The sequence below is a fragment of the Podarcis melisellensis genome, assembly GCF_964234715.1.
Source record: "Podarcis melisellensis genome assembly, chromosome: 2".
NCBI lineage: Eukaryota > Metazoa > Chordata > Lepidosauria > Squamata > Lacertidae > Podarcis > Podarcis melisellensis.
Window position 1 is genome coordinate 72,277,518 of NC_138529.1, and position 14,707 is coordinate 72,292,224.

The following is a 14,707-nucleotide window of genomic DNA, read 5'->3' on the forward strand; positions in this document are numbered from 1 at the left end:
GAGACAGTAAAACATCTCCCTGGTTTTTTTTTTTACGACAGTCCCCTCATGACAGCTGGCTATTAATCTATGAGCCAATCATGAGAATAATGTTGTCACATAGATCAAATGAAACAAAGAGCCATTGCTCATTTGCTATGGTAATTCATGGAAATGTACGCACATTTAACATTTGCCTGTCACCTGGCTCTGAGTCCGAGATAAAATATACATGACAAGCTATACATATTGTAAAATTGGCAAGTATTATTTTAAGTAGGCTGGGAAGAAATTAGGGGTGCTTGAGGATTTTGACTTCTTTGAATTTTGAAGTGAAGTCCACTTGGACTAATGTGTGGATCAAAACCTAAGCAACGTTCAGGCTCAACCATTCTCAGAATTTTGCAATACAGCTCTCTACTGAAAAGTAGAGGAACAGTGGAAGGAGTTGGGTATGTTTAGCCTGGTAAAGAGGACACTAAGAAGAGATATGAATGCCAAATATCTAAAGGGCTTTCACATGGAAGATGGTGCAGGCTTGTATTCTCCTGCTCCAGAGGCTAGGAACCGAACCAATAGATTCAAATCTCAAGAAAGGCGATTACGACTAAACACCAGAAGAGCTTTCCGACAGTAAGAGCTGTTTGACAGTGGTATGGACTCCCTTGGAAGGTGGTGGACTCTCCTTCCTTGGAGGTTTTAAAGCAGAGGTTGGATGGTCATCTGTTTGGGATGCTTTGAGATTTCTGCATTGCAGAGGGTTGGACTAGAATCAGGGGTCAGCAAACTTTTTCAGCCGTGGGCTGGTCCACTGTCCCTCAGACCTTGTGGGGGGGGGGACAATATTTTGGAAAAAAAATATGAATGAATTCCTATGCCCCACAAATAACCCAGAGATGCATTTTACTCATGTAAAAACGCTCTGATTCCCGGACTGTTTGTGGGCCGGACTGAGAGGGTGATTGGGCCAGATCCGGACCCTGGGCCCTAGTTTGCCTGCCCATGGACTAGATAGCCCACTCTACAGTTATATGATTCTATGATTCAAAAAACATACTGAAACACATAAAAACCGGTATTTTAGGATAAAATACATTTATGAATGCTTACATACATTGAGATAAAGTGCAATCATAAACGTGTATTTTGTGGTGAAATTCATGTAGAAGTACTTAAATATTAGTTTCCTTGCATGTTTTATTTTTTTTTTAAAAAAAATCATATTAATGTGGAAATAGGACAGGATGAATGAACATGTGCAAAATCTACATCAATTGGAAAGAGACTGCTTCATCTTTTCCTAGTAAAAAAACCCCCTGTGCTTGGTAACACAGGCCTCAGTGAACTAGCAGGGAGCTGTCTTTGCTCTGCTTTCACTGCAGGGGAAAAAAACCACACACACCTCTGCATCCTGCTTCTCTTTTTACCCCTTAGGTACGGCTTGTACAATCTGAATGGAATGGCCTGGCCCAATTATCCTCCTTGCAGAGCTGAAAATTCCAGAGGTTCAGCAGCCTCGGAACACCCATTTCCTACAACAGGGTGTCCTGGGTCACTCAAGCCTATGTATCTCTGTGGGGGGAGGTGCTTAGGACCCAGTAGAATTCTCTCTGAATGACAGACAGTGCTTTAAAAGGCCAGGCAAAGCCCAGATGTGACAGCCTGTGCCATCCACAGCGAAACAGCAGTCACTAATGCAGCAGCAGCAGCAGCAGCCTCCCAGCCCCATTCCAGGTGCGGAGAATTCAACAGCAGCACCCCCTTCCTAGGGATTTTGTGCATCTCCTCTTCCTAGTCTTGGGCTACCTCCAGGGTGCAATAATTGCCTTGCTTAAGCTGTCTTCTCCCTGCAGCAGGAAAGGACTTTGATTCCACAAACAAAGCAGATCATTGTAAACAGGACAATAGTCCTTGTTCCCCCCCTTCATGGAGCTGGTACGAAAGCCAGCGGAGCATCACCGGTTTGCTGTCTAGGAAAATGGACATCACAGCAGAGCATGGAAAACTGATAAGCCTGTCAGCTCCTGAGAAGGAGGGGGTGAGATCTGAAGCCGCTACTCCTGCCCTTGCTGGGAAGTTATGAAGAACTCGCTGCTCTGGAGGAGACAGAAGTCAGAGATGCTGCTGGCCAGTGAAGGACCATCAGCCTCACTCGACTTAGGTGAGTGGCTTCTTTGTGGGTCCTTCTGGGGAGGTCGAAGGTCTGAGACAGCATTGGGGCAAAGGCACATACCTCATCTGGTAAGGAGAAGTGCAATGGCAGATCATCTGCTCTGCATGCAGAAGGTCACCTGTTCAATTCCCAGTATGCCTGAAACCCTGGAGAGCTGCTGCCAGTTAAAATTGAGCCAGTTGGACCAGAGGTCTGACTCGGTATATGGCAGTTTCCTATGTTCCTCAGCAATACAAGCCCCTTCCACTGAACGGGCTCCCTGGACCTTTTGAGGGAAATAGCTTCCTTCATCTTGTCCAGTTTCGTATCTGCAATGAATTGGGTGTGACATTCCAGAAGAGGCAGGGAAATCTAGAAATACCCTGGTACTAAGGCACAAGCAAAGCCTTTGCTTGAAATGCTCGGTCAAAATTGGCTCACCTGCATTCAAGGAGAGAGAGTAGAAACTGAAATGAGTGCAAAGAAGAGCCAAGAAAAAGGAAGGTTGTGATAGAAAAGCTGCTCAAGGGGAGAAATGGAAAGAACTGCCTTACCTTGGTGAAAAGGAGTTTGCAGTCTAAAATGACAATTCAGTAGTTGATACAGCAGCGAGGAATAAAGGGTATAAATGATATATACTTGTATAAGCCCTATGAACTGCCAAGTGGTAATAAAAGGAAGGTTTCTGATAGAAGCACCTTCCTGCTTTCAAAACTGGTGAAATCAATTATGGAGGTGATTTTTCAAGTTAGTTTGTTGGCTTGCTTCAGATTTTTTTTTTATTTATACCCTTCCCCCCCCCCACTTTCCTACATCCTTTCTGCAAAGCTGTTTCATCCCCCTTCCTTGCAACCTGTTTTACAATTTATTTTATTGTAGGTCACTATTTGCACTTGCTTGATCTTTGTGGATCACCCCATTGTCTTATCTTACGGACACCATGTGGGAGGTTGCTTCAGAGGCTTCCAGATTATAATGCAAGATATGCAGACAATGAGGAGAACTCTGAGGATAGCCACCAAGAGTCTCCAAAGCAGTTGTTTTTCAGCTTAAACATTGGAGCCTGCCCTCTTGAAGATTCAATACCATTCCATTCCTCCACCCATCCAGTCCCCACAACAGCCAGTAACTATTCCGTTGTTACTGAACGTAGCACTCATTGGGTTGTTTTTGGGGTTCCCATCGTTAGAGTGTTTGCCCTAAAAATGTTTTTGTACTTTTGTTAGCCTTGGGGCCCTCTCAAGCCTCTTGGTGCTTCCCTCTTGTGTGTGTAAACGGTGCCATTTTGGCAACACAAGCAGCAGCGCTCAGAGCCTGAACATCAGAAATGGAGGGAACAGTTTTAAAATCAAACCTGAACATTGATCCCATTTCAGCTTATGTGGGCATGCCAAAGAACGCTCTAACACTTAAGCATTTGCCTCTTAAACATTTGAGTGAGAGCACTATTTGAAAGTGCACTGGTGGTCCCAAGCCACAGTTTAACCAACCCTGCTCTAAGGCCCCCTTCACACCTGCAGCTTAAGAACCACCCCCACATGATGCACTCTGGTGTCTTAGGAGAGCATGTTATGGGAATAATGCAAGTACATGGGTTGGGGCAATTGGGTGAGTCCCTCAATGTGTTTGCATTATTCACACATCTCCCCCTGCCCCACTGCAGTTTGGGATTGCTTCATGCAGAAGTGGCTTCCAAACTGCTGGACCTGTAGCATTGTAAGAGACCCCAAAGGCCATCTAGTAAAGGGGTTTAAAGCATCAGAGACAAGTACACATGGAATGAGATACTGGAAGAATAGCCCTCGACCACCAGCTCCAAACACTTTTTCTGCTAGAGTCATTCACTTGACGGATGCTGTGGAGGTGGCCCTCAACAGAAGAGGAACAACTCACATCCCAGTGTCTCATCAGCACTGAAATTTATACCACAGGAGAATATAGTCCTCAATAAACTTATCCCAAAGGCAGTATTCTGTGGGACAGATTGTGGAGTTTGGGACTTGCCTTACCAATGAAAAAATGTGAGACACTTGCTTCAGGCCGTACAAATTCAAACAATTGCCTTCTGACCTCCATCTTCCTGTATTGTTAGAAAGAGAAGGGTTGATAACAGCAACCAATGTGCTTTATATTGAACACATCTGCCTGAATGATTTGGTATAGGAGCTGTGTCCTTTCTGCAAGGGTGAATGTTGAGGGGTGGCAGGCCTTGCAAGCCGCTCTCCTTTAGGGAGGGGGAAACTGCCCCTGCAACATCTGAGATGGTCTCAAGCCAATCCTGTCTCACAGATCACACTCTCCCGCTCTGTGTGCTCTGTGCCAGGCACTGGCTGCTCTTGTGTTGTCACAGGATCATCAAGGGCCAGAGGCAGATTTACAAGTATGTGCAGAATTAGGGCCTAGCATGGCTGAGTAGCCCCCAAAGTTACTAGTATACCTTGTTAACTGAGAGGGTACCTTCGAAATTTGACTTTGCTGAATTCCATACCCTCTGATGAAAAAAGGGGCATCCTATTCCATTATTATTATTATTATTATTATTATTATTATTATTATTATCATCATCATCATCATCATCCTGCCCATTTGACTGGGTTGCCCCAGCTACTCTGGGAAGCTACCAACATATATAAAAATATAATAAAACTTTAAACATTAAGAAACTTTCCTATACAGGGCTTCCTTCTAAAGATGTCTTCTAAATGTTGTATAGTTACTTATCCTCTTGGCTCAGGGGTTGCCTAACTCCATACCCTCCAACATTTCTCCAATGAAAATAGGGACCTCCTAAGGAAAAGCAAGACATTCTGGGATCAAATCAGAAACAGGGACGGCTTCTGTAAATCCAGGACTGTCCCTGGAAAATAGGGACGCTTGGAGGGTCTGGAATTCCAGACTTTTAGTTGTGTTATTTCCACTTTTCATTTCTCCTACTTCTTGTTTCAATCCAGGAAGCACTGGTCCATTAGGGCAACCAGCGTTGAGTCCTACCAAGCAAAATGTCAAGCAATTTTTTAAAGAAGCCCACAGCCTTTCCTATCCCATACATCCTTCCATCATAATCTAAAGAGGTTCGGGGAGAAATCTCCATCAATCTCCCATTCTCTGACCGACCAGTTACCTCCCTCCCAGCTTTGGGTTGAGCCAAGCATTTGTCACCACCACAATTTAGTTTGTTTGTTAACTAGGAGTTTGTCCAAGGCTGATTCTGAGCAAAGGAGCAAGATGACGATGACAGCAGCATGGCTACAAAAGCAGAAGCAGAAGCTGCTGGCCTGCCTTGCAGAGAAGTTGCTGGGATGGTCTTGTCACTGGGGTGAAGCCCAATATATCTAGAGCCCTCTCCAGCAAGTGTTGAGTTGCCCAGGCAACTCAATCTAAAGAGGAATCTTCCGCCACTGTTATTACTAGGCAGGGGAGAGAACTGTTTTGCTGGACCAGCAGACTATGCACCATTTCACACTAACCTTGCCTCTCTGGGAGAGAGGAAGAACGGTGTTTGGTCTCCTCCAGGCTCTGTGCATGTATGTGTGCGCATGGATAGACTGTGGCACTGGGCATGCCTGTGTATGAAAAAATACAGTTCTAGGTGTGCCAGGTCAGTGGAGGGGGGAGGGTGCATGTCACTTACAGTGCGCCTCTGTGTACATGTTGTTAAAGACTGTGCTGTGGCTATGTTTTTGTAAGATAAGAGTATGGTGGCCAGGAGAGTGTTAATGAAGCTAGAAGATGCCTTACTAGACCCAGCAAAATTGCTAGGTGCAGTTGTATTTTTAGGGAGATTGGCTGAGTCCTCTCAAAAGCTTGCCTTCTGAATGGCTGGAAAGATCTGAAGGGGGTGTGAATATGACACTATTGATCAATATGAAATTGGCCATGTATTCAGGCAACATGGTCCTGCTTAATCCAAACGTGTCTATTAGTTCTTTTCAAGACAAGGGAAATCCCAGGTTGACTTTTAAGTACTAATATTTTTAGTTAAGAACAGCAGTGGAGCTAGGGAGGGATCCTCCCCAGCCCACCCACCACCCAGTGTGATTTTCCCCAGTCAAAATCCCTCCGCTCCAACAGAAAGAAGCATATGGTGTGTGACTCCACAATTTTTAATTGAATGCAAACGTTCAGGACAAATTCATGAAGGATAAGGTTATGGAGGACTGCATTCTGCATCTGCTGTTGGAGAGTGTATGCCTCTGAATACCAATTGCTAGGGATCACAAGTGTAGAGAATGCTGTTGGACTGAGATCCTGCTTGTGAGCTCCTCATAGGCATCTGATTGGTCACTGTGATAATGAGATCCTGAACTAGATGGACCTTTAGCCTGGCTGAGCAGAGCTCCTCATATGTCCTTAGGTGGAGCCCAAATCAAGAACTGGGGCCTGAACAAAATGTCGTCATGGCTTATTAAGCTTCCTGGCTTGAAACAAGAAGTAGGAGAAATGAAAAGTGGAAATAACCATGTCACAGGGAAGATGTTCCTTAGAAGTGTCCTAGCAACATTTCTGTCTTAATGTTTTGCCATCCTTTCAGGCATGGTGTCCCATGGTGTCCCATTACTTTGCACTGGGGGCAAAGAAAGAGCCTGAATTATTATAGCCCTGTACCACAAAATAATCTTTGGGTCATCCCGTATCAATCATATGACCATAGCTCTGGGAGACTCACCTCCACGCAAACAGAGGGTGAGAGAAATCGATGGGGCCATCTGTAAAGGCAGTGGTGGGCTTTGGGCTCTCAAATTTCAGTGGTGCCCTGTGCAGTGCTGAAATTTGGTGCTCCCCTGCACTCCCTGCAGCACTCCCTGCAGCACGGCGCCCAATACAACTGCACTGATGGCTCTACCCTAAATCCACATCTGCTAATGGCCAAAGCTTTCATTGTTATTGTTTACTACAGCAGACTTGACAGCTAATTTATACGTTACCAGAACAGTTGGAGGTTCCTTCCTCACGGGTGGAATTATCCATGCTGCTCTGGTAATGTGGGTCAGGTGAATAATGATACAGTTCTTTCCTCTACCAGCATTGATCTGCTCCTGGGGTTGACAATGCTGGCTTGGAAAGAAAGCATGTCATTTCCACAAACTGTCCTTGCTTCCTTCTTCCAGATGATTCGAGAGGGGCACGGAATTCAACATGCAGAAGCAGGGCTGGCCTGACACATTGTGCCACCTGAAAAACCTCAAGATGGTGCCCCCTCACATTCCATATACAAAAGCAAACCAGGCTGGTGATTGAATTTGACTTTAGCTTTAGCACTGGTAATGGGACAGTGTCTTCCACTGCACCTGAGGGCAGCAGAATGGTTTAGGGGTGCAGGATATGTGTCACACACCACTCTCTCCTTCAAGCTCTGCCACCTGAGGTGACTGCCTCACTCTGCTTAATGGTAGGGCTGGACTTGTGTGGAAGGCGCTCCCATGCTCCCCTAGAACTGGCCTAATCTTGAATGCTAACATTGTGTTTAGCTCTCAGTTTGGATTTCATTTTTTTTTTAATATAATTTTTATTAAGATTTTCCAAATTAAAAACAAATTAGATCCAATTCATACACTTTCTTCCAAAACCAAAGCTAGGACTTCCCCTTCCCGCCCCCAATTGCGTTCCAAATCTTCCGAATAAGCAATTAAATTCAACAAGTTTTTATCCCATGACTCACTTAACATCAATAACCCAATTTTTCCAAATTCCCATCCCCTAAGATCGATTTTTTCCCTTCCACGAGTTCCCCCTTTCAAAATTTTATAAAAAAAGAAAAAAAGATATAAAGATAAAAAAATACTTTTACAACCTTTGGATTCCAAATTTCCCTCCCCCCTTTCTCTGTTGTGTTCCTTCTATCCCTTCATCCTAATGTCTTCCTGAAGTTCCTACCCACTTAATCCATATCCCTCTAATAGTTTGCCAGTCATATTTAATTACAAATGTCCAATCTTGGAAGGAGTCTGTCTCAAAAAGGGGCCCATTTTTTCTATCCAGATTTTTATATCCAGGAGTAAAAAACTCCCATTTAATTTCCATAAGCTTGTCAAATCTGGATGTCCCAAATGTTCCCAATTCTGTCCAGTTCATGATGTTTCCATATTCAGTTTGGATTTCAAACATGGTACCTCATCACAGGGTGGTGGGGCAGGGGACTGAATAAGAGAATATCTGTAAAAGTATTACAGCCTCCCCAAAAAGTGACGGAAACAATAGAAGGGAGCACCAATGGCAGGGAGATTGACCTGACTTTCAGAGGTTTAGCTTGGCATCAGCCAAGTAGTCTAGCATAAATGAGGTTAAACTATAAAATCATTGCAAGCCTCTTCCTTAATTAGATAGACATTGCAACTTTCAATATGTTGTTTCTTATGCTAGTTTGATAGGGGTTTTTTGTGTGTGTTTTTGTTGTTTTGCTGACTTTACTGGATTAAAGTGTGGTCACTTCCAGGATTAGCTAATCTAGAGGTGGGAATGAAGCCTCTCTCATTTTATTTCTTATTGATGGTGGATAGTATGGGGTGCCTGGTGAATACCCCTACTGGAGACTGAAAAGGGAATATACAAGGATGAAGTCTAAAGCTTGTTTCTAAAAAACTACTGGAATGAGGTATACACACAGAGAGAGACACATACACACTATTCAGAGTAACAGCACTGACAGTTTTGATTGAAAATGATTCTAGGTTGAGATAAGCCATCCTCAGCATTCTTAAGAGCGCGCGCGCGCACACACACACACACACACTGCTTATTATACCAGAAAGTGCCAGAGTCCAGGAAGATAGAGCTCATAGCAACCAATGAGGAACTTATTCCACCTACTAAAATGATGTCACTGTGTGCAGAAGAACCACCACTGCCTGTTCCCAAGAATGACCCTGATAAGGTGTCTCTTGGGAGCATTTCCTTTCTTTCCTGAGGGGGAAATCAGCCCAGGGTGACTTAATACCTCCCGGATCAATTTCTGCTCCTGTGTAAGCAGTGATTTCATAATGCAGGCTTGTTAGGTTTCATTTTCTTTGCCCTGCATATAAAGGGGCTGGTCTTGCCCCTGTGGAAGTCAATGGCAAACTCTTCCTGACGTCACATTCTCAGAATAAGGGGCTTTTGACTGGACCAAAATGTGAAGGGGTAGGAATTTTCTACTGGCTCTGTTAGATTAGCTGCAGGATCCAGCAGTTATCTGTATTCAGTTGAGGAAAGTTTTCCCAGGTTGCCATGGCTCTTCAGGTTTTTGGGATCTCACCTGAGGAGATTCCACCCTCCACTTCAAAAATCTGCTAGCCTGTTAATCCGAAATTCGATTTCTGGATACACTTTTGGGGTTTGTTGGGTTTGGTCAACTGCAATAAGAAAATTGCTCAAGTAAACAGAATTAGAATTATATTGAGGCTGCGGCCTTGTCATGACCCTTCCTATGCCAGCCCAGATAAATGTTTGCAGGAAAAAAGTTAGAAGCTAGCTCAACCACATGAATACCACCTTGCATCTTATTTACTGATGCCCCTAAAGGCCTTAACCTAGGGTTCATCAGAGAATGTGATTATAATTGTGCTGCCATATTTTGAAAGTACCACACATACCAACCAGAGCAAGAACTTCCTGATGGTGCAAACTGTTCAGCCGTGAAACAGACAGTCTCAGAAGATAGTGGGCTCTCCGTTATTAGAGGTTTGTAAGCTGAGGCCACATACGTTGCAGGAGGGGATTTCCTACTTTGGCAGAAGGTTGAAGTAGGCAGTAGTGTCCCATGAGCTAGGGTAAGGTGAAACCTCAGAGCTGCATCCTGACATCAGCATCACTGCCACTCAGAGGCATAGCATGGGCAGGGCTGGGGGAGCTGCTGCCCTGGGCATATTTTTTTCAGGGGGCACAAGCAGGTGCCCCCATGACAGGCCCCCTTATCAAGGCCAGAGCTGCAGGGAAGGAAGCCACAACCAAGTTGGGCCTTCAGGGCAAGGGTGGTGGCAGCACCTTTTGCTCATGGCCAATGAAGGGACACCCATTGGACCAGCCAAGAGGGGGAGGGTGTTACTGCCGCTGCCCCGTCATGCCTCTCCTCTCCTCTGTTTGGCTCCTCATGTGATGTCCCAGCACTGACATGCCAGAGCTCCACTCTCGGATCAGGCCTGACCCAGGGCAGGAGAGGAGAGGCAGCTGCAGCATCACTATGTTTTTCCTCTGCTGAGCTCCAGTGTGTGAGGGAGCTGCACTGCAGCCCAGCACCACCAGATTCCCCAGTCCACCAGCAAACTATGCTACACCACTGAGGAGCAACTGCAGTCACCTCAATTACCTTTTAACAGGATGGATAACGTCACAGTTGATTATTATAGCAATGAGCACCCCAGAGCTCCAATAATGGGAGGGGGGAGTTAGGGGGCCCTTAACAACATCTGCATGCCAAACACCACCTACACAAAATTATGCCCCCTATAGTCTTCCAAAACAGCAACTGACGGGGCTTCCCCCTCTGACCTCCTAGTATTTAAACCACTGGAACACCCTCACCTAGTTCACTGTGTGTCCTACTGATTGTGTCTCATCCCTACCCCATTATAGTCAATGTGTTCATTCTGTGTTCCAGTATTGCATGTGCAATGGTTAGTTCCTTCAAGCTACTTTGTCTCCCATTCGATTCTGGCAGCACATTCTGTTCCAGTCATTCCTATGTCACCAAGATTTCTTGTTCTCCACAGGGATCAAGAACTACCAGGAAGGAAAATGGTGGCAGTGACATATACTCTGAACATCCACTGGTACTTCTTGCTGCTAAGACACAGGCCACTTTGAACTAGACCATGGGGACAATGGTAAACAAAACTAGGATCAACTCTACCCAGGGTTTCGATGCCTTCTCTTCACTTGGGGTGTCCCAGTTTCAGGAGGCCATTGGCATTTTCTTCATGGTCATGCTGAGTGTCATTGCTTTGGTTGCCAACACAGCAGTTATGGTAGTCATCCTCAAGACGCCTTTGCTGAGGAAGTTCATTTTTGTCTGCCACCTCTGCCTAGTAGATCTGCTGTCTGCCATTTTTGTCATGCCGCTGGGGATCATATCCAGCTCCACCTGCTTCAACAGGGTATTGTACAGCATCGCCGAATGCCAGACTCTGATCTTCCTGAATGTTTGTTTCATCAGTGCCTCCATCTTCACCATCTCAGTCATCAGCATTGAGCGCTACTACTACATTGTCCACCCCATGAGGTATGAAGTCAAGATGACCACTGGGCTCGCAGTTACCGTTGTGGCTTTCATCTGGGTTAAGTCCATCCTCGTAGCTGCTTTGGCACTCGTGGGTTGGCCCCAAGTCGACGGGGCTAGCAGTGCCAGCAAGTGTACTGTGTACTGGAGCCCAGGTGCCCACAAGAAGATCTTTGTGATCATCTTCAGCACACTCTGCTTCATAGTGCCCACCTTAATCATCTTTGCTGTCTATGGCAGCATCTACAAAGTGGCCCGGATCGCATCCTTGCAGCATGCTCCTGTCCCATCCTGGACTGCCACACCCAGACCAAGATCAGACTCCATTCACAGCCAAGTCACTATAATCACAACCAGGAATGCACCTCCCAGGCTGTCACCAGAACGCTTGTTTGGTGGGAATAAAGCTGCCCTCACCTTGGTCCTGATTGTAGGTCAGTTCCTCTGCTGCTGGCTTCCATTCTTCTCCTTCCACCTCCACTGCTCCATCAACTCTGTCTTGACCATCCCCAGTTATGGTGAGATTATTGTGACCTGGCTTGCCTATTCCTCCTTTGCTATCAACCCTTTTTTCTATGGGCTGCTGAACCGTCAAATCAGGGAAGAGCTGTCCAAGCTGGGGCGACACTGCCTCAGCAAGCCCCTGAGCCAAGAGCTGTGCATCTCCAGTCCAGAAGGGTCCATCCATGAGAATTTCCTCCAGTTCCTGCAGAGGACCAGTTGCACAACAGAGACCCGTTCTACGTATGTGAATTCCAGCCCTAGGAACACTTTGGACCAGACTACAATGGGGTTCCGGATCCCAGGACAGATCCCAGAAGAAACCAACTGATGAAAGACCAGTGCTTTCAAGTCACTTCAGCCATCTCTTTCCACCTGCCTTTTAAGTTAAGAGGGGAAGAACAGAAGGTTCAGTGCGCTGAAAGACCTGACCAAGCCTCCTTTAGGGAGGAATCTGAAATTGAACAATTGATTTTCTCTCTGAGAATAAATGTGATTAAACGGGTTGTTTGCTCATGGTTGCTACTGGTGGGAACAGAGCCAGGTGTACCATTAGGCTACTGTTGGCATCCACCTGGGGGGAGGGGGGGCACTGTGAAGGAGAGCACTTTGCAGACAGTAAGAGATAATATTGGAAGTGGAGGCCTTTTCACACCACCCATCTCCCAAAGTGCTTGTTGGTATAGGTGTTAAAATACTGGCTGGGCCAATAGTGCTATTTCTCCCCAACCACTGGGAAAGGGCAGGTTTAGTTTTGTCATGGATAGATAGTGAAGGCCGTGGTAATTTATTTATTTTTTAAAATGTGAGCTCCAGTGCTAGAGAGCATTCCTGCACAACCCCAAAAGTAATTGGAAATGGTGGGGTGCTTTTAAACCCTCCAAAATGGCATGGATAGGGAAGGAGGGATGTGGCATTTATCCTACACCACTGATACTAGAGCAGTTTCTTTGCGCTATGGCTGATGGGAGTTGTAGTCTTTATCAGCTGGAGGGCACCAATTAAGGAGAGCTGTGACAACCATGATCTGCACTGGATTCATAACTGCAGTGCTTTGGTTGAGGAGAAGAAACAGCATTTCCCCAACAATTCAGCGCGGTGGCATGGAAGCAGGGAACACAACTGCTAGGTGGCGAAATGTTCACTGCATCACACTCAACAAATGGACAACCACTGTATATGCCCTAGGCAAGAATAACTCTAGAATTCTGGGCACTGTAGTTTGTTAATAGTTACTGGGAATTGTAACTGTGTGAATCATGAACTACAGTGCCCAGAATTCTCGGGGGGGGGGGGTAGGAATGAATGTGCTTTGAATGTGATTTAAAGGTATAGTGTATGTGCAGCTGTAGATACAGGGGGCAGAATCCATTGCATTTGCAAACAGATGCTTGAAAGGTTTGTGCATTAAGATGGCTCTTAGGACGGTTTTCTGCTGTTTTGCCATAAAATTATTCAAACTCAGATAATATAATCCAAGCCTTCAAAGCCACTTGCCCCGACTTTGTTTTGTGGCATAGGCAGAATGCGCCAGTTGACAATTAATCTTGGTCTTCCTAAAAAAAATGGCAGGGGGGTTGAGAAAAGTCTGTAGACCCTTCATTTCTTGTTTGTATTGAAGAGTAGGACAGCTATCAACCCCCCGGGGAACTTTAGAAAGTGAAGCTCTGTGAGGGAAATAGGGCCTCCCAAGAATTACCAGCATCCTTAGCAAACCACAACTCCCAGGATCCTTTGGGGGGAGCCATGATTGTTAGTGCTTTAAATGTATGATGTGGATGTGACTGTCCATAGTGTAGCAACACCAAGTACAGATTTTTCTCTGCTTTAGGGTTAGGCATTTTCAAAAAGAGGCACCTCTGTGGGTTAAAGCCTCAGCGCCTAGGGCTTGCCGATCGAAAGGTCGCGGTTCGAATCCCCGCGGCGGGGTGCGCTCCCGCTGCTCGGTCCCAGCGCCTGCCAACCTAGCAGTTCGAAAGCACCTCCGGGTGCAAGTAGATAAATAGGGACCGCTTTCTAGCGGGAAGGTAAACGGCGTTTCCGTGTGCAGCTCTGGCTCGCCAGAGCAGCGATGTCACGCTGGCCACGTGACCCGGAAGTGTCTTCGGACAGCGCTGGCCCCTGGCCTCTTGAGTGAGATGGGCGCACAACCCCAGAGTCTGGCAAGACTGGCCCGTACGGGCAGGGGTACCTTTACCTTTACCTTTACCAGTGTTCTTAGTGTTGAGTGAGTGATTGGTGCTCACAGAATTTCTCTATTTCCATGCTCTTTGTGAATAATCCTGGGTTGGTCAGAGATAGGACCATTAAGGAAAGAAAGGGAGGCGAACCTACACTGTAGGCTTTGTTCTCCCAATGAGGCCAAGCGAGAGTCAATTCATTCCAGCTGAGCAGAGCCATTGGTTCTGTGTAGCTGAATCCCTTGGTGACCTTGAAGAAAGTTCCACTGAAGCAAACACTTAAAGCAGGGGTGGAGGAGGCAGCTCACAGCAGCCGGCTGAGTGAGACAGCGCAGTACCTGCCTGCCTAAAGGCACTTCTAGCAAGCCAGCCTTAATCTAAAGTGAAAGCCTCCTCTTGATTGGCTCCATGTGACAAATTCGGTCTGTCACAGTAAGATGCCAAAGAGTTGTTTGTGTCAGGGCATGACTTAGTCCTTAACTCATCAGTAGAGAGGCACTCCATTTGTTCCAGGGGCATGCTCATCGGGTGCTGTTTATATAAATCACAGGAGATGGAGGTGGTGGTGGTGGTGGTGATGTGGCTTAGCTGGCTTGGGCTGACTTTCTCACCAGCAGTGAGTTTTGGGTTATGTATCAAGGCTACAAACTTAGGCGCACAACCTCTCTCAGAGGAAGCCTCAGGTAGGACATGCTTTTGAGGAAA

General features: G+C 46.1%; 1 protein-coding gene across 2 annotated transcripts; it reads left to right on the forward strand.

Moving 5' to 3' along the window:
* The first annotated feature begins 1,406 nt into the window (after nucleotides 1–1,406).
* Nucleotides 1,407–12,328, forward strand: GPR62 (G protein-coupled receptor 62). Of its 2 annotated transcripts, none has more exons than XM_081900341.1 (2): nucleotides 1,407–2,140; nucleotides 10,816–12,328. In XM_081900341.1, exon 2 carries the CDS (start codon nucleotides 10,918–10,920, stop codon nucleotides 12,151–12,153), a length of 1,236 nt encoding a protein of 411 aa, XP_081756467.1. In that variant the 5' UTR covers nucleotides 1,407–2,140; nucleotides 10,816–10,917; the 3' UTR covers nucleotides 12,154–12,328. The 2 variants fall into 2 exon arrangements, with proteins under 2 accessions (XP_081756467.1, XP_081756466.1); XM_081900340.1 differs by lacking the exon at nucleotides 1,407–2,140 and adding an exon at nucleotides 9,107–9,247.
* Nucleotides 12,329–14,707: the final 2,379 nt, after the last annotated feature.

Coding starts and splice junctions, on each gene's coding strand:
- GPR62 (XM_081900341.1), top strand. CDS start 10,918: ATGGGGACAATGGTAAACAAAACTAGGATCAACTCTACCCAGGGTTTC.